Below are 21,823 nucleotides of genomic sequence, written 5' to 3'. Positions count from 1 at the left end.
AACCACAAATTATTCTATTGGATGGACACTTGTAGTAATTTTTCCTCGGTTTCAATTATTTGTTCACATGAAAAATAATGTTTAATCAGCTCTCGAAATTTTTTTTTTTCTATTTTTAGAGGAAAGTGTAGCATATTTGGAAAAGTGGTGTTTAGAAATTCTTGTAGACGACATCTGTGTTTTTCCATCGTAAACTTAACGTGACATGATTCACGTGTAGTTACAGGGTGTCATATTGACATTTCAGCTGATAGCCGCCCGAGAGCCAAACGTTTAAATAAAAAACTTTTTCGGTAAGAATATATTCCTTGATAATCATTAATAATACTATAAATAATCTTTGTTTCTTTAATTTCTTATTTTTTAAACCTTTTGATATATTAATGCATCTAAATGTTCTTGATGTTAGGTCTCTTCTGTTTTAAAATTAGTTTTTTCAATAATTTTTGGAAGATAAAATTTGAAGTTTTGAAGTTTTCTTTTAAAAAAACTAATCTCACCATACTGTTGCCATACATTTCCACACACAATATTCACAAAAATTAATATTCGTAGAGAAAAAAACGTATACAACTCGATGGAAAACATTCTTATAGTCGTGTATTGAGTCATTTGGTTCGTATGAAATTTGACACACTCTTCCTATGTAATACACAACACAACGTGTGTGAAAACAGAATTAAAAACATTTTTTTGCTTGTAAAATATTTCAATCATGATGATTACACTTTGAATATGACACAACAGTGATTACTCAGTATATTTGAACAAATATTAAACATCCGAATAGAACAATATGATATATTCATAACCTCATTCTACACTTCTGCCTCTAATGGCAAATAATTTTGTTACTTGTGTTAAAATTAGCTCTACAATGTCCACTAATCGAGTTGCTAATTTTATACCATGGAATAAAAATACCGAAGTACTGATTTATACTTACGTTTTAGGGTATTGGCAGTAATCTCTTTCAAAAATCCATTCATCGGCCAACTCATCATAATCTAGTATATAATGAGCCAAAATCCCGTTCGGTAGTAAAGGTTTTTCCCAATTGAGCATAACACTTTGATGATCAATAGGTGTTACAGATAAATATTCAAAGCCGTCGGGATCGTCGGATAGAGTTTGAAAATATTTAAGACTACTTTGAGAATTTTCTGTATTAGACGAATTCGACGACAGATATAGCTTTATATAGTAAGAATAAGTTGAGTTTGGGATTAAATTGGTCAGAGTGGTATAATTGGTATTAGAAAACACGCTTGTCCATTCATTTACTACGCAAACATCTTTACTGTCAAATGTGGTCGCGTTTTCATCTTTGCCTTTCTTATAGAATACTGTAAAACCCACATACGATTCATCTTTCTCTAATGGGGGAGGATCCCAAGAAAGAACGGCTTTTGTTGAATAGGGCGACACAATCACGTTGACATCTTTGGTAACGCAGCTTGCTTTATCACCGTTAGACAGATAAGGGGCGTCCCTTTCGCTGTAACTACTGTTGGTAACGTTTTTTAATTTCTCTATTTCCGATGGACAAAGAAGAGGATTGTTGTGAAAACCTATTGTACCTGAAACAAAAATTTTATATATATTATAAGCTGATAGTTATGATTGAGTATTGAGTTTCATAAAAACTAAACGCTTAAAAAAATAAATGTTGAGGTTAGGGTAAGGCAAAGCTTGGATTTTCGAAAGAAAATTTACGACTGAGCGGAGCGCAGAGGAATAAGAAGACCTGGTCAGTATAAAAAGTTCATATGTCTGAAGATAGAGTAAAACGTTACTATCCTTGTAACAAAGTGAAGCTTCGGGATGAAATTCATTGTTCTGCTGCGATTTATCTTTCATTTGATGCCTCATGTCATGATATATTATTACATGTCACGATCATGAACAATGTGACTGTCAGTCAACTTCCTACATCAAGCTGACCCCACTATACTGACAAACAAGTACAACGCGTGTTTACAAAACGGACGATTTCCGAGTTACTGGAAAGTGGCAAATATGGTCTGGCTACCCAAAAAAATGGGGGAAAACGGCGGATATGTTTCCTCCCGACGATCGGAAAAATACTAGATAAAATGACGACGAAGAGACTGATGCATTACATGGAAAACGAAAACAAGATAAACAACAGACAATACGGATTCAGGCAATGGAAATCAACAATTGATGCAATAGGAGAAATAACGGACAAAATCATGAACAATAAAAGAGACAAAAAACACACATGTATAATAACATTGGACCTACAGAACGCAATCAACGCTGCCTGGACACCGACTATTATACAAAGACTGAATGAAGCAGATACACCGGACAATATACAACAATTATGTAAAAACTTCCTACTAAAGAGAAAGATACGGACAGAAGACATAATGACAAACACGACAAGGGGCTGTCCGCAGGGCTCGAGTCTGAGCCCAGCGTTATGGACAACTCTGATGGAAGGATGGTTCAACGAAATAAGACGACATGGACAAACGAGTGAAGAAGACGACATAGTTCAGGCTTTTGCGGATGACATCCCTAAATATTATAGAACGCAAATGGGCAAAGATATGGTCATCCTGTGAAAGCTGGGCTAAGACAAACAAACTGACGTACAATGAGATAAAAACAGCGGCAATTTTTATTCCCTACAAATCAACAAGACCACCAAGACTTAGAATAAAAAATGGAACACTTACAATGAAGGATGGTTCAACATACCTGGGACTTACCATTGACCCAGGACTTTTGTGGCTGCAACACGTCAAACAAAATAGATAGAAATCAACGGACATTGGACACAAACTATTTATCATTGTGGGAAAAAATTGGGGTGAGAGCCAGAAATAAAATATTGAAAATAATCTGAAAGGGCGGTGAAGCTCATGCTACTGTCGGATATATGGGGAAGGCGAGCGAGGGACAGCTGAGTCAGCAAGCAATTGGCAGCAGCAGAGTGGCCGTTTCTGCTGGCCATCACAAAAGCTTACAAAACAACGCTAACGTCTACGCTGTGTGTGCTGGCGGGGATGTCACCCTTGGACATAGTTGCATACGTAATCTACAAGGCGTAGACGAACAACAGACAAGAACTAACAAGAAAAAAGATAAGAACATCAGATTTACCACACCCAAGAAACTTAAAAATGAAATATACTGAACACCAGACACCAACCGACATCGATGTTTTACAGACGCAAGCAATATAGGCAATAGTAAGTCTATTGGCGTATACATTAGAATAGAAAACATAACAATAAGTAAACATAACGGGAATAACAAATACAAGACGATAATAAAAATAAAAAAGAGATTAGAACTAAAGACAAATAACAACATACCCATCCTCAGACATTGACATTACAGACACACGAATGATCAGCTGGATAAATGAATGGGGAGAAACTATGATAATGGACGACAACGACGACTAGACAAAGACGAGACATCAACAGAATGACATAAATAAAAGTAAAATTGACTTGAAATTAACCTATAAATAATGTAAATACAATAAAGCAGCTAATTTTTGGAGTGCGGTATTGGGATGGGTTATCTTGATAGTGGTTCCGACGGGATAGCGTGGTAGTTCTTGGTCTTTCTTGGCCTTTCTTGCCGAAAGGTGGGTACTCATTTCAGTTAACTAGAAGAATAAATGAGACAGCTCTGTAGATGAAGGTGTATCATCTAAAGACTGACCATCAGTTCGGCGCAAGAATAGAGAAGAAATATTATGGAGATCCACTAGTTTCTAGTCTAATAGTTGGTTGAGGAGAACTGAAAGATTGATTGAAGTTCTTGTGGATGTCAGCAGAGATCTTTGGTGTGCCCAGAAACCATTCAAGTGATGGAGACTCTGTAGTTGGTGCTATCATGTACAGTTTCGATTAAAATTTGTATATCAAAGAAATCCTTATCAGGTATTACATAGTGCAGCGACGGAAATTATGAGAATATTCATCCTCTGGTGATCTACATCAGGTAAAGGACATGAGAGAGGCTAGTTGTAACCCGTGTTAATTCTTAATTCTTGAGTGCAGTTTCGATAGCTGAATTGGGGATAGAGGGACACACTTTAGACATTAGCTTTCCTTTTGAAGGTGTTTTAAGCCTGCGCATTAAAGTGGTTTGTAATAGATAACTGAAATAGCCTTAATTACGATTGTTTTGCTTGACTTTTACTTGAGAATAATATGTGTTTGAGAATATATATATATATATATATATATATATATATATATATATATATATATATATATATATATATATATATATATATGAAATTGAAGCCGTCCCTGTGTGATATTCCATGTATTACTTTTACATTTTAATTTATGGTTATGGTACTAATGTATACAAAAATTTCCCCTTTACTCTCATGCCTCGCTAATTGAAACCACAAAAAACACAAATCATTTTCTTTTTGAGTTTTATCACTTATTCAAGCGATCAAAAGCATCAATCATGTTTGTTTTTGTAATTCACGCTTCCATTCGATGTTTTCCTACCTAACGATATACGGTTATCAAAAATGTAATTTGACATCATCATTTACGTCACAACATAAGGGTTGGAATATAATAAATCAATTGGATAATTGGTTTCAACAAAAGGTGTACGTTTCGAAACAACCATTTGCAGTTGCAATCTGTACGTATAGCTTCTCATCACAATATCACGCCAGACGCATAGAAATTGGACTAAGACACATTGGTTGAATTATTTAAATTAATTACATTTTAAAAATGATTGGTGGAAAGTGTTTATCTACTAATTTCAGCAATTTCATTTCATTATAATCATATCATTGCTCAAAATTAAAATGTTCCACTCGTAATTAAAAAAAATAAACATGTTAAAGTTGATGGCGCATCAAGATTACCGAATGAGTATGCCTCATGAGCGTACGGACAATTATTACATAAAATAGCCGAGCTTCTCCTCGAGAATTAGTTGTGAAATCGACACAACTATTTGGTAAACTTATTATCTCACCTCTAGGCAATACATGGATTGGAGTTATTGGAGAAGAATATCATAAAAATTGTCAAGTTCACGGCATGTGCATATGAAATAATTATTGTAATCTATTAATGAAATATAACTGCCAAATGCAGGATTGATTTTGGAGCAGCCTACAACATGTTTTAAATTGGTCCTCAAGCAGCCTTAATCTACTTAAGTTACAAATAAAAACAAAGATTAATACTTGGATATGGCTAAATTGCTTTTCAAAATATTCTCCATTAAGTTTTGCATGCTTTTTTCATTCCAAATGAAATAAAATTCACTCAGTAAGTCGTGTGACTGACACACAGATGGCGCTGCCATTGGTCACTTTCATGTGACGTTTATGAAGTACCAAATTTCAAAAGACTATGTTTAAAATTCCATGATATTTCGATTAGTTAGAAAAAAATGATAGCCATTTAAGTGAAGCTAGTTTGGTTTTTTTCAAAAAAATTGCATCCAAAACAATTTCGTGTGTTAATTTGTAATTGATTCTTGGTGAAAAAATACTGTACAAGCTCAGCAATAGCTTCAAAAATGCTATTTAGAGTTGCTCTATCGAAAAGTCGGTGTCGCGTTTACTCACAGTCGATCTAAAGCAACAACGTGTTGATGATTAATAGCAGTGTTTGGCCATGTTCGCACGTAATAAATCAGATTTTTAGCGACGATATGTGACAATAGATGAAACATGGATCCATCACTTAACTACGGAATCAAAATGATCCTCATCTCCGTGGACTGCAGTCGGTGAACTACGTACGAAGCGTCCAAAGGCACAATAATCAGATGGGAAGGTTATGGTTTCAGTATTTTGGGAAGTGCATGGAATATTGTTCATCGATTATCTCCAAAAAGGAGAGACATTCAATAGCGAATAATACTACATAGATGTTTTGGATCGTTTGAATGCAAAAATCAAGGAAAAACACCAAAAAAGTCATCTTTTCATTAAATTATGAAGGGTTGTAAAGAGGGTAATACCACTTACTCATCTTCTTTTTTGATAACATGTTCAGCACAGTTTTTTCAAAGATCTTGGCTTTGGTACTTTGGTAGAATTTTAGGTAAAAGCTGTTCATTAAACCACTTTTGTTAGCAATGCGTCCCTTTAGAACATGGCCCATCCAAAAACAATTTTTACTATTGTCAACCCAAAGGAAATTTACTACATCTTGACTGTCAAACCATGTTTCACTTATGTCTATTAGAACTTCGGTAGTCTTTTATCTGACGCAAATAATCTTGTCGCCATCGAACGATCCCTGACGACAAGAAAAATACTTTTTTTTAGTGCTTGTATCAACGGGTCAAAATAAAATTTAAACCACACCTGCATCTCTAAAAATTTACAGAAAACATTTAATATCTGGATAACGGTAAGATTTAGATATAGGAAAGTATACATAAAATTGCCTTATTTTTTACCCTTGAATGTATTAAAATAGAAAATAACCGGATGGTTCTATTTAAAAAAATAAAGAAATTTGATATTTATGAAGTTATACTTTAAACACTTATTATACACACTCCGTACAAAATAAAAAATTTTTCAACATAGAATCAAATACTTGCTAAAGCAACCGAACAGAAACCATTTTCATATCCTTAAGGATATCCTCGTAAAAAATAATTTATAAGGGTCTGCAAGAGTCAAATTTTTTACAAAAAATTTAATAACTCAAAAAGTATGCATTTTTTGAAAAAAGTTTTCAGACAAAACTATACTAAAATATTACGTAAATTTCAAAAATGTATTAATATACAGGGTGTTCCATTTAAAATAACAAAGTTACAGGTAACTTCCGGATCTACCGGACATGTAAGCATTCGACAGGATTTTGTAAATCTAGAAGAGGCAAACGCCTTATTATCTTACATATTTGTAGAGAAAAGGGATGTCTGGAAGAAGGTTTAAACGCATTTGTTCCTAAAACGATAGAAGATTGTGATTAGATAGTGGACGCAAACATTATGGAGAACGATATTCTGATATTGTTTTGAAACTCGATTATTTTCATACCATATCCGGCGTGTAGAACTGTGATCAATTTACAAAAAGGTGATACAAAAAAACTGCAGATCAAAGAAAAGAATACAATGAACCAAAATTGAACATAGATTTAGTGAACTTAGCATTTTAATGAGTTTTGAAAACTCGAGTATGTAGGAAGATACTATTGATAAAGCTGAAGATGATATAAACGACTCATATTAGAAGTGAGTTAGTTTTTATCTATGGAAATAGATACTTGATTATGCTGAATTATTTATTATTTAAAATAAGATAATTCGTTTGAAAATGATCAAGGTGATTTTTGATAATAATTCTACGCTTATGACTTGTCGATTCCCTGTCCCCTTAAACCCACCATGATGAAAATTCTACTTTATTGTTATTTTACCTTTAATTCAATTCAGTTTTTTTGCATTATTCATTTTTCTTATTGTCCAATCGGTTTGAAAACTCAATAGAGTGATTCGTAGAGGAAAATGAATCATTTTTAATGGTACTTCTGTGTAAACAACACGTGTGCTTGTGCAATTGTTAGTATCTCGTAAAGAATTTAATTAAATAGTTTTCATGTTTTCCAACTGACGAAAGCTGAAAATAGCCAGTATTTACAAGGTTAAAAAAACGAATGTAGTGATAGATCATTTGGTGAAAAGGATGAAAATGTAATAGGATTTATCAGCCAGAAGATCCATGAATAATATAAGCAGATAAGTTCCAACTCTGAAATTCTTACCCAAAAAAGTAAATTTTCAGAACATCAAAAAAACCAGCCGGTCCATAAGTCAATATACAGAGTGATTTTTATGTATGGAACGCCTCATGGAACGGCTGATACGGTTTTTATAATTATTTGTCTACAGGATGATCCTGTATACTTTTCGCTTTTCGGAATCCTTAAGAAATACTTATTATTTTTCATCTAATGTTCTCTATACCTAAATGCCATAATAGAGGCGTTCCATACATAAAACACACTCTGTTTATGTTTCTACAGAGGTTTGGTAAGCTAATTTCAACAAAATTAAATGTTATTATTTTTATTTTCATATTTAAAAAATTAAAAACATTGTTGGAGATGTTTTGTTTCCTAAATTTCATCAGTTATGATATAAAAGGTGAAACAATTCTTATTATTGAGAGAAATATTATGTAAAAGGTGTTATTCGGCTCAAAAAAGGCTTGTGTTGATTGGTGCAAAGAAATGCTGAAACAATTCAAACGTGGTACTTCAAAAGACGTCTATAAGATAGGGACAAGCGACGAATCATGGATCTACGTATATAAACCCGAAACTAAAGAACTATAAACTGTATGGGTCTTTCAAGACGAGCTAAATCAAACAAAAGTTGTTCGCGCACGAAACACTTTCAAGCAAATGGTGGCCTGTGGTTTCGGAATAACTCGACGTTCCATTAGAGTAAAGTAGGTCAATTCTTAACGGTACACCAGCATTTGTTTGCTAGAAGTGGAATCAGGGAAACTTATCGTAAGAGACGAATCATTCTCCACATGAGTGCAAACAAAAATGTTTGCACTGCAAACCTCCGTACATCCCAATGATCCCACAGATCAAAAATAAATTACGAGGTCAACATTTTTATACACCCGAAGAAGCGTTAGATGCATTCAAATTAATTGTTTTATAGGTACCTCAATCGGAGTGGAAAAAATGCTTCGACAATTAGTTCAAACACTTTCAAAAGTGTATTGATATTAATGAAGAATATTTTGAAAAATAATAAAGCCATATCCAATTATAAATATTTGTTGTTATTTGTCTCAGAACTCAAGTAGCAGCTCTCGTATTAGTTCTGAACTGAAGTGTTAAATTTTTTGTTTTTTATTGACCATAGTTTTCAAACCTCTTATTTTTCGTGTCTAAGAAATAAGTGGTATTGAACTCTAATTCATTTATTGTTTCACTATAGGTAATTGCTCATAGTTTGTTTTATAATCAAATATTCTAGCCAGCTCTCTCAATGTTTTCACCGTGAGATGATACTGAATACACTGTTAACACCACCCCTACACCAACACTCACAATTACGCTGAAATTTACCTTCAGACAGTGTAATTGTGAGTGTTGGTGTAAACAGTGTATTCAGTATGAAAATCGCCAACACTTCTAGAAATTTCAACTATGAGATGATATTTCATGTTAAACATTCACAAAACCTAAAATTTATTAATTTTTGAAACTTGGGGCACCGTATATCTTGAAAACTAACTATAAAAGTGTATAGTATTTGTACATATATGTTGTTTCATAATTATTAATCGAAATAAGTAGTTAATATTCTGTTTCCATAGGGACAGCACATCCTCGTGTTATGATTAAAATATTTGTCAAGATCCATTGTTACCAACATTGAAAATTTTGCTTTCCGATTATTCGCAGGTAAACAAATAACATTGTACGAATTAATTCATGAACACGCGTCGTTCTAATCAAGTGGGAACTGTTGATTCCCAATAACACAATCTGATATAACTATTGTTCATAAATTTAATAATATAGGATTTGAACAGTATAAATTTATTCATGTGTATGCTTTTTAATATTAGTTATAACTTGTTATTTATATTTCTGACCTAACAATAAATAAACACTGTTGAAGCTACCACTAAACCAAAGTTCACAATTACACTGTCGAACACGCGTTTCGTTAATCATGTCATCGTCTTCAGAGACTGAAGGTAAACTGAAATTTCGGTGCTACTATTGGCACCCTCCACGGAAATTTCCGTGTCTCGGAGATATGCCGAAAAGCTGGTCTGAAATGTTCCATTATTTGCTTCAATTGCAGTGGCCAAACATGCGACAACGTGCCAGACATATTAGATGCCATCGGAAACGAAATCGAAGAAGACCCAACCTTCGATTCGTCTCCTTCGGATATTGCGGAGGCAGAAGAGACAGATTCACAAGGCGATGAGTGTCTTCCGTCGACATCGAAAAAAATCGTCTCGCCCCCGTAAACTAAATGCGCCACTTTTTATATTATAACAAATCCGTTTTTTGAATTAACATTTGTAAAATTCTTTTTCTTTTAGTGACAACAATTTTGGACAGAGAAAATAAAGTGCAGACGAATATACTCAGTAATTTACAAAATTTGCAGCAATTGAAACGGTTTAGCGATTTTTCGAAAAACTCAGATTCACGTTAAATTTAAAAAAATAAAAAAATCATATTTTTCTATTAAAAACAAATCATTTTTAATATTACAATATATTATAATATACAATATAAACTAATACTGTACAATATAAAATAGCATAATACAAGCATAACGTTAATTAATAATAATAATAATATTAATAATAACAATAACAATTCTTACGATGTAGTGTAACTAAATATTTAGCAAAAACCATATTGAAAAAAGTTTGGAGCGCTATAATTAAAAACCTATGCGTTATACAAAAAAAGTTTCAGATGAAAAAGAAGGCAAATATTATTATCTACAATAATGATCCCTACAATTTTCATCATAAGATGTGCGGTTCGCGAGATATTTAATAAAACGTGTTTTTCAAGATGGCCGCTGAAGTGTAGCACTCCCCCATGATACCCACATGGATTTACATTCGTGGGACACCACTGAACATATTCAAAAAACTGTTCCCGTACGTTTTTTACAAAATAAAAAAAACGGCTCTTGTCTTAGGCGCAAACTCGTCGTGGATACGAAAGATAACAGGAGCTTCTTCTTTACGTGAATCGTCTTTTAATGATTCACGCCCATGTTTGAATCTCTTCACCTATTGAAAAGCGCTTATAGCTTATAGCTACTTATAGATCCGAAATAAAATATATTTTAGAGAAAAAAGGGAGAATTTCAATCCACAGAACTATCCTCCAAGACGAATACTGATTTCAACGTACCGTACGTTTCAAAATCTATAGAGCAGTTTTAACGTTTGTTGGCAGCAGTGGCAGTAAAAATTCAGCCATTTTGACGTTTCGTTTCTGTTTGACAATCATATAAGTAAGTCACCATGAAGATTTTCATGAAAATGAAAAAAAAAATTGGTGTTGAACTGTCATTAAATATTGCTCTATCACTCACCACCGTAAAATTTTGGCCAACTAAATTAAAACGTGAGTTAAATACGTTCACAATTTTGTGAAAACTATTTATTAACATAAAATATGAATAAATAAAGTGGTTTCAATAATCTGACTACTGTACTCGTTTGATGTCAAGACTATTAAGAACATATTATGCGTATATATACTCTCTTAAATACTAATCCTATTGTATATGGAATCGTTTAACTACGAGGATGGTTCCCGTCAGGGGATGGTCAGTTTACAATAAATCTTAACGAATACAATAGTAAGTAGAAGTAAGTAGATTTATGATTCTTCACAGTAACATTAATACAAGACTGAAATATTGAATGGTTCCCATCAGAAGAGGCGAGATAATTCGTGGCTATATCAGCTTGACTGACTACGTACATACTTCGATGATAGCCATGACTTAAATTCACGAATTACAATTCGAATTAATTGAACACCCATCGCATCCACCAGATCTTTCCTCCGGCGAATTATCCTGTTTCATAACCTTAAAGTTTCATCTTATCGTTAGCGCACATGTGAAAGACGGCAACTATTCTTTCGAAGGGTTAAAAAGTTTCGAGAATAACTTAAAAAAATTATGGAAAAACTTTCTTGTTTCTTTGTTAGGTCGGAAACTACTCATAAACGCTTATATATAAAAAATTGTGATCAACTTTTGGTTATCAATGTCTCTTTGATATAATTTCATTTCATTTCATCAATAATAAACAGACGCCCGACCTTCGAACGTCGATTTTTGTTATCACTTCCCTTTCACACACTATTTCGGTCCATATGCGCTTCTAAATTAAAAGGAAACACTGATGACTAGCTAAAAGATTATATTAACGATGAGTTCAATCAATGTGATGACAAACATCTGGAATATCAAGGTAGCTATATTGAAAAACAATGTAAGAGTAAGATTTTTATGTAATCAATATCTTTGCTCTATCTGCAATAGATTTGTTTTCAAAATTGGACTTAATCTACTAGCATTCCTCGTAGCATCTTCAATTTCCAACGCACAAGTATTACAAACATAGCACGACAGGAATTTTGGGGTACATAAGCCATTTCCATGTAAATTTATGGAAAATATATCAACTCTAACGAAAATTGCCAATGGCTCTTGAGGAAGTTGGTTTGAAATGAGTTTGGAACCTTGACATCTCATAGGAAAAAGAATTTGTGATTTTAATTTGGCAGCGAAAAGAAAAATATGTTTTCAATCGCTTCTATTAAATATTTCTTGTCTAACGTTATGAACAATCATTCGATTATTTTTGATCAATCTACGATTGAAACGAGACGGACTCTATATAAAAATAAGACACTTTTAGATAATGCTAATTTCTAATGTCAAGAAATAACCTAAGGAAACTCGTTAAAGATTAGAAACTTGCAATAAGTAGTCCTATAAATCTTCAAATATCTTTTTTATCCACAATGAACAAGTGATAGACAAAGTGTGGCCAGATGAGAGTGGCCATCATGTTTAACACAAGCTCGGTTGATTTAGCATTTTTTCTTCTCGTTTATAAAATCGTATTTTATATTCTCAAATACTTAATCAAAAACTTCTTAAGGGTTAAATAGATTTTTTATGAACAATAAATACGAAAATAATTTATTTTCGGTCCTAGTTTGGGTTAAACATGGCGGCTACTTTAAGGTGGTCACACTGTCTGTGTGCACGACATTTTGTGCTGCAATTGAATATCACGTTAATTTTGAGATGCGAACTGTCAGACGGATTTTGTTGGCATAAATCCGATTACATATGAATTTTTAGCGTGTGAAGTACACGGAAAAAACGTTCTGATTGTTTCTTTGTTTGAAAATTGTCAAGTACAAGCTAGACTACCACAAATTTTATAATAAATCTTCATTAAAATTGCTTGCAAATCACTATAAAAGTGAGCAAATGGGGCTAGCTTAAGCTAACGATAAGTCGTGCAAGGGACGCGTGAGTTGCGAGGCAGTTACAGGTGTCGCTAAGGAAGATTTTATACTATCTCAGGGTACGTAATTCTTCTGTTTGAGTTTCTAAAAAGTAGCGCTACAATAAACCCTGCGGTGATCCTATCAAACTTTACTGAAACTTATGATGGGTCCACATTATACAGACTTTTGTTCGTGCAGATATCTGTATAGACTATGAAGTCGGAGTGAAAAAATTACCCAACATTTGGATATAACGTCTGTACAGACTTTTCGTTCGAAAATACAATTTAAATTTCTTAGCTACGATAAATACGCAGAATAGCATGCATACTCCGACTTTTGGATCGCACCAACATTTGTCTGTACTGTCTAATTTGCACAGACAAAATTCTATAGAATTTTATGGAAGTCTCTAACGTGTGAACCCACCATTAGAAAAGTAGTATAAAACAACTGAGGATATAGTTGACATCCAAAATTGATTTTCTGCATAGCATTGCTTGACCAGATAAAACAGTTTGTTCAGAAAAACTTCTAAATTCATTCTATAGTCCTGATCTGGTACCTAGTGATTTGCACTTAGTTTCCAGATTAAAAAGAAATCTGGCTGCTCAATGTTTGGCGGAAACACTACATCACTACACTAACCTCCCAAAAAATAGCGAAGACAGTGGATTGCAGAAAGCGAACCTATTCCAAAAAAAGGAAAGGCGGTTTCATCGGTTGGGAAAGTAATTGCGACAGTTTTTGGGAATTGTAATGGGATTGTTTTCATCGATTATGTTCAAATAGGTATAATAATAATAGGAATCATTTCTTGATTAGGTAAAGGGGAAAATTGTAAAAACGCTACCTCATTTGAAGAAAAAGAAAGTACTTTTTCGTCAGGACAATCCCCGTTCTTAAAAGTCGGTGATCGCTATCTCTAAAATTTACGAATTTTATTATTACCCACCGTATTCACTAGATCTGGCCCCAAGCGACACTTTTCTGTTTCCTAGCCTTAAAGTTTCAGAAGTAGGAGAAATATGTAATAGATGTAAATATTGTAAAGGTGAAGGTTAAGGTAAAAAACTAGAGAAGTCGCTTACCTTTAAGAGTCAAATTAAGTAAAGTAAAATTCCATAACTGCTGAAGATTTTGATTCCCATACATAAATATACTGTAGTTGGCATACATTTTCATTTCTTCGCTTGTGTCAGTTCCAATATATGTTAGATTTTTCAAAAAATCTAGAGAACTAACTCTAACGGTTCTGGTCATCATAAACATACCACTGATATTCCTAACAGAACCTAAAACACAATTAAAAAAAAAACAAGTTCCTAGTTACGTTATACTAACATAGAGTGGAAAATGTTTGGTATTCAGAATTGATTAAATTGGTTGAAAATTTGAAATATTATGGTAAATTCGAAAATCATTATGTATTCATTGCTTCCAGGCAACATACATATTTCCACCTGATTGTCTAATTGCCAATTTGAAATTTTATATTGTACATATAATTTTGAAACGCAATTTACATATTTTAAATTATATACATTAGTTTGGTTTCTTCTATTCTCTAAACATAAATAGGATTTCCCAAGAGTGAAAAGAACAAAAACCAAATAAAAAAAGAAATATTTCATAAGAAGATATATCACAATTCGAGAATACATATATGGAAGAGAAAATGAAATAATTTTATCAGAAAATGAATGGAATGACACGGAAAAATTAATCGTTGAGAAATAGTTTTCTAAGTTTAAACAAGGCGAAATAAGCACCGAGGATAATGTACGCCCAAAGACGTTGTCTCCGTTAAAAACATCAAACAAGTCCACAAAATGGTCTCGGATGACCGTGCAGAGAAGTTGAGACCATAAATATATTAAAGTTAACGTGTTGGGCATATCGTTAATGAATATTTTTGTCGACTTCACAGTCGACAAAATACTATAATGAATTGATGATTCCGAGTAGTGTTTAGTGCTATTCAATGGTAATAAAACCAAATTTTTATGTCTATATGTGACAATGGACGAAACATCTTTTCACAACAGACTAATCGACATTTAACTAAGTGGACTGCGTGAAGTACCGACTACAAAGCGTGGAAAGACGCAGAGATCGATTGGCAAAGTTATGGCATCAGTATGGGGATGCGCATGGTGTAACATTCAGCAACTATGATAAAAAGGTAAAAAACATAAAGAGTGAGAGTTTCAAAAATGAAATTGTTGTAACATTTGAGGAAGAAGGAAGTGCTGTTCCATCAAGCACTTTGTTAACGCTTATTCCGTTATCGAATGAATTTTTCATAATACTCCAATTTATCTTAAGGAAATGACAAATTTTAAACTTAGTTTGTAGATCATTTTCTCTTAAAAATCTTCTCGCCGATTTTAGGAACTGTTTTTCAAATTGTAGCATCATCAGTAAAATAATATATTGTTATATAAAGGGGTGAACAAAATAAATGAAATGTGAGCTCTTATCAAAATATTATTTCCTGCACATTTCCTTGTTTTATTTATTGAGACATCTTAATTTCGAGAAATCACAATACTTTATATGGTACCGATCGTTATACCCTTGTGCAAAAAAAATTTAGAGAACAATGATTTCCATACTAATTTTCATATTGACATCACAAAAATAGGTGATATGCATTTACGGATGTAGCTCGGGTCTTATTTAAAGATTGCATATCAAACACCTACTTTGCAGAAAAGTTGAGGTCATCGACCCACCGCAATGTACCTCGTTGGAGACAAACAGGAGGTTTCACGCTAGGATACATATCTGGTGAACACGGAGTGCAATTCGTAATACCTGTTTTTGCTTTAAATTTTTGGAGATAGTCGAATGCGCTCTTTTAATATGCCGATATCTTTTGCTACCTGGCTAACCTTAACCTAATGGTCGTCCAGTACCATTGAGTCAATTTTTTCGAGGTTATCAATGGTTGTCGCAGTTTTTAGGCGTCCCAAAGCTCGTCGTCAGTTAAGCTGATACGACTACGTTGGAATTCAGCTGCCCAAAATTTTACGGTCGTAAATGATGGTGTAGATACTGAATACACAGTGTTTTACTCCTCTTTCATTTTCGTAGGCATATTGCATTTTGAAAACCAAAATTTAATGACAACTCCATGCTCATTTTCCATACTTTTCTCTGAAAAGTCTTCACATCGAACTCGCTTATATGATTGTCACACACAGAAACTAAAATGCCCGAAGACTGTCTCAACGCATGCGCAAATATATTTCCTAGCTTATATTGATAACTGCTGACATCTTTAGGTTGAGATCGGAAACTTTTCAGGCATTCCTCGTTGGTAGAAGAAATTAATTTTCAAATTAAGGTCTCTGGAGATATAATTTGAAAAGCAGAGCAGAATGCAACTTTCGAACATACTCGCAAATTATAAAATTAATACTTTTAAGGTAATTCTTGAAGAAATAGACTACTGGATATTGATTAAATACTATTCGTATCAACATAATAAGTCCTGAGAGATGAATAGTTTGATATTATAGAAAGGGAGTATTCATTAATTATGTAAACACAATTTTCCACATTGACCTTTCCTACTCTCCGTAAGGGCACTTAAGATTTTTTTACTGACGTTTTAGTAATTGCACAAAAAAACAAGATTCCCTAAATTATATCCTTCAAAAAATAATTCAGATAACGTTAATATTATGGCAATTAGTGATTGAGAACTTGATCAATTTTTAGATAGGTATACAGAGAAATGTACTCTATAGTTATTGTTCTCTTAAATACCCATCACTGTTTATTAGAAGATATTAATTTCGAATTGAAAAATATTAAATTACATGATTGGCTTTAGTTTCTCCTATCCCGGAAATTAGGAGATTTTGGAAGCTACAATCCCCATAGAGATTATTACATAATTAACCCATTACAGCATAAGGTCCCATAAATCGGACGGAGACTGAGACAATTATAGACGATGTTATTTCTTTGAACTCGTTAAAAGTACCAATAGTAACTTCTTCTTCACTTCAAATCAATATTGTCGCAGATACAAAATAAAAATTTCAATATACGAGGATATATTGAAAAATTCCTAGCCTTCTATAAAACCAAACAAAATTTCAATATCAAAATATTTTATTACTCAACGTATTCTCCTCTTAATTGGATACATTCATTGCAGCAAACCTGCAACGTTTCTAGATCTTTCAAAAAAAAAATGTTTCTTCTTGCTATGCAAACCAGACCCCCTCAGCTTTTATGACCTCCTCGTTGGAAGAAAATTTACGACCTTTTAAACTTTTTTTCAGTTGATGGAAGAGATTATAGTCGGACGGAGCCAAATCTGGTGAATAAGGGGGGTGTTCTAGTAAATCAAACCCCAAAACACCAATGTTTTGCATAGCAGCACGAGATTTGTGCGCAGGGGCGTTGTCCCGCAAAAACAAAACACCTTTGGATAGCTTTCCGCGTCTTTTAACTTCAATTTTTTCTGTAGAGTGGTCAGTAATGTCGAATAGTAATATCCAGTTATTGTTCATGATTACTTCATGGCAATCCCAAAAAACTGCAGAGTCCCAAAAAACTGCAGAACCAGAGTGTCGCCATACCATCGATTGTTGCTTTGTTTCTCGAAGCTTGCTTGCCATGGAATGTCATGGAACTGCACCTTACCAAGGACAAAAGCCTACCAAACCCTTGTCCTTGTATGACAGCAAACTGCGTTGGATTATACCCACTAGCACAGAACGTCTCTGTGCAAATCAATGAAGAGGAAATGCAAAGTTCAAGTGCCTGAAATGCGATGTAAACGTGGATCCTAAGTGTTTTATGGACTACCAAATAGTAGTAGTATCATAAGATACAGGTCTCAGTCATTTGATCACTTTTTTTAATAAACTCTGATAATATTTAACTGATTTGTACGGTCCGCAGTGCATACGTCCGATATACCGGACGGGTCATAACATCATAAATATAAATCAATGGTTCGTTTTTTATCGACTATATAAATCCTTAATTTGACCAAAAAAATCCATTATTTATCATAGTAATCGAATTAAGTATGTATTATAACAAATTTTATGCAGTAATGGGTTAATTAATCAAACGATCTAGTGACGTTGAAAGCTTCAAGCAAAGGTGTGTTTGCAACGCTCCGTGACAGCCCACTAATATGACTATACTATAACTATAATTAATGAATAGGTTAAAGGGAAAACTAAAAGTAGATCTAAAATCAGTTGTCGCTAATAATGATTGAGATTTTAAAAACTGGAGACCTATTTGAAGCGATTGAAAATATATATTGGTTTGTTTGAATCAGACAGGGAAACAGTTATCGGGAAATTAAAAAAATCATTTGCTTGCCAGTACGGGTACTACTGAAGATGTAGAGAGGACAGAAGAAAAAAGAGAAATAACAAAAGACTTAGTAAACGTCAGATTGCGACTCGAAATATTAATATTAAAGACTGGTTTTTAATAAACATGAGAATTTAACCTGAACTAAATCAATCATTAGACTTATTCAAGAATAGTACAATGAATACAAAGTGATCCATTTGAAATAAAGAAGTTCATTATTTTTCCGGAAGAAGGAAGTATCTGACAACAATGTAAATACCAACATAATACCGGCCAAATCACAAGACCTTTGTACACACAAATTTTTGTGAATCGTACAAGCAGATCAGAAACAGGAAAGAACAATTTGAAATAAATAATATTCTAGCAAATCAATGCAATAGAGACTATTGAAACTGCAATACATACCTAAATATTTATATAGATCCACAGGTTCCACACTGGACATTTTGATTATCAAAGAGCCATTGATGTGTGTACATCCTAAAAGTTTCTGTAGTGTACCCAGAGCGTCAATTTCCTCTGGAGCTTTACATGTTTTAGTGCAGTTATTTCCACAATATTCACATGTATAATCCAATTGATCAGTATTCGAAACCCGAGCGGTTCCAACTTGATGATACTCCGGGCATTCGGATATACAGTATCCGTTATTGATCCACCATATTCCGGGTAGAATGTTCTGACAAGCTTCTTTGGTAACACATTTATTCAACATAGGAAAAACGTACCTGCAATAAACAATATGTTTTTGAGAAAAATAATGAAAATGAGAATTTTAAGAATTATCGATATCACTTTAGATAAAATATATTTAAAAGAGAGAGAGGGAAATGCTTTAATATCAAAAAATTGTTACAATTGGTAGACAAAAGCCTGTGAAAACTAAAAAATAAACATAAATATTACTAAATAAAGATAAAATGAATAAAATAAAATTGGAGAAGCGTGCTTACGAATTAAGGTGGTCACGCACTTGTCGTCATCGGACGGAGCGTTCGCAACGGACGGATCTGATTAATTACGACGGCTGCGCACACGAGGTCTCTCGCTAGTCGTGTTTGAGTGACATCTTGTCACTGTGGAAGTTTCATGCAATTTTGTTTTTGACTTCGTTTATTATAAAAATTTTGATTTTTGTGAAATGTAGAGTATGGATATTGAAGAAGTTATAATAGTTTCTTGTCTGCTACAGGAAAAAAAGAGAAAGACTATAAACTGGCCAGAAAGCCCAAAATTGGGGTTAATCAAATCAATCAGAAAAGACAGGAGTACGAAGAATACCACACATTAATCCCTGATCTGATTTTTTACATACTTGTAACTTAAAGTGTCAAATTTTTTGAACTGTTGAACATCTTGGTACCACATTTACAGAGTCACAGAGTCAGAATATATCATACAGATGTTCTATTGATCCTCAACAGAGACTAGCAGGGAAGTAAACAAAATAGTTTTCATCAAAACACATATTTATTTGTTATTATTCATCCTCTTTCCTGTCTCTCCTCAAATATTGTCCCTGCGTTGCTGATTTGAGTATTGAGGGTTTCTCAGATTATGTAAGTCTTCATACTTCTGTACGATCACAATTAACTGAGCTGCATCCATCTCAGGTAACAATCGAGTTGTAATAAATAATATATAGGTAGACGATACGGGGTCCAACACGTGCTAAACGTCAGACTGAATATTCCTACTACAATCGGCTCCATACGGAGAGAAAGAATGGGACGATTCGGAATGAATCTCTTAACGGATTGCATATCGGAGATGCGACTGAATAAGGGCATAATAGACTGTTAATAAGGTGAATAAGTTCAGTTCTTTCGAAACTGATTTCATCGCAAAGCAGGAGGAACTTAATTTTTTAGATAAGGCGGCAATATGTTTTATTTAACTTGTCATAAAAGCAGTAGCAAATTATATCCTGATTGATGAAAATTAATAACAATTTCAATAACAACCGTAATCAATAACCTCATAATTTCTATCAAGCGTCAATTTGAATATTGATTTTGAAATCGATAAATTCAATAATTTTTAAAATAATCAATGAAATTTGAAACGCCTCAATTCTTAACTAATCAATGTAATTTTATACTTTTATACATATTTTTTTATATTGTAATTGACCATAATATCAGTCATAACCGATGAATACATTCGGAAATATATTAAAGTTAGAACACTTTCAAATTTGCCACAGTCCCGCTGCGAAAACTCTCTATTGTGACATTATTTTTTTACATTTAAAAAAAAATAATAATTTTAACAAAAATTTCATTTAATATTATATCCAATTTAGATCACATTTTCAATTATTTTATAATTATTTTAGTTACAAATCTTATTGATAATTGTTCTAGTCAGAAGCGATGGGAAGCGATTTTCCTGGCTAATGCCTCGATGAATATTGAATTACAACTCCTCTGAAGAGTGTGATGTCAATCGACTTTGCCAGCTATATTGTGAGCGATTTCTTGTTGGGAATGTGACAATGAAACACCAAAGTAGACTAACTTTAATATATTTTCCAAACTTTCGAATACTTATGTATTCATCGTCTGGAAAATAATTAATCAAGATTTTCGGTTTTGAATTGTATTGATTCATCTAAAAAATTTTAAATTCATAGATTTCAAAATTCAATATTCAAATTGACGTGACGTTGACAGAAATATTGATTAATCAATAATTAATTATTTTCAAGCCGATGAATACATAAGTATTCGAAAGTTCCGAAAATATATAAGGTTATTAAGAGAATACACTTTGGTGTTTGATTACCACAGTCCCACAATACTATTGTGTTTCGGTTCTTATACGGGATACCCGGTATATCTAAATCGATTTCTAGACATATTATCATTGAACATTTCAAGTTTCCAAGTTAAATCCCAACAGAATTTGAGAAGCACATCACGCAATCCTAAAACACCGTAAGTGCCATAAATATTGGTAGCTCTCAAATATTTATTGTCTATCTCTGGGATCTGAGTCAATCACCACAATTCTCATCATATAAAATCATTCGTTAGAAGTAAAAATGTGTAATAGATAATAATTTTTTGATGGTTTTCTAATTAACATGAGGAGTTACTACAGGTGAAGTATGTGAAACTACAGAACACCTCTTTCGTAGATTATTCAACGGAACAATAATATTGAACAAAATTGAAATTCCCATTCTGAATGAACGAGGATAGAAAAGAATCACTGAATAAATCTGAAAAGGAGTGTCACCTGCCATAGGTTTCCATTTGAAATTATTCTTCACAATGACATCTACTACTATTACCCATCAATTTGGGTTTTTAAGTAACAAATCCACAAATGATGCTAAATTCTCCCTCCTAAATAATGTCTACTCTAGCCTTAACAATCATCACAATTTGCAGTACTACGGT

At 33.2% G+C, this 21,823-nt stretch overlaps 1 protein-coding gene across 1 annotated transcript in view; it reads right to left on the bottom strand.

Moving 5' to 3' along the window:
- Positions 1-21,823, bottom strand: part of LOC130894161 (insulin receptor-like) — a 192,126-nt gene that overhangs the window by 8,678 nt on the left and 161,625 nt on the right. Inside the window, exons 4-6 of the mRNA XM_057800779.1 lie at positions 18,822-19,144; positions 14,147-14,350; positions 947-1,580 (exon numbers count right to left, since the gene is read on the bottom strand). Coding sequence (XP_057656762.1) covers positions 947-1,580; positions 14,147-14,350; positions 18,822-19,144 — 1,161 coding nt within the window. The remainder of the gene's footprint in view (positions 1-946; positions 1,581-14,146; positions 14,351-18,821; positions 19,145-21,823) is intronic.

The sequence above is a fragment of the Diorhabda carinulata genome, chromosome 5 (genome assembly GCF_026250575.1).
Source record: "Diorhabda carinulata isolate Delta chromosome 5, icDioCari1.1, whole genome shotgun sequence".
Lineage (NCBI taxonomy): Eukaryota > Metazoa > Arthropoda > Insecta > Coleoptera > Chrysomelidae > Diorhabda > Diorhabda carinulata.
The sequence above is the reverse complement of the archived record's forward strand: the minus strand, read 5'-3'. Positions and strand labels throughout refer to the sequence as shown.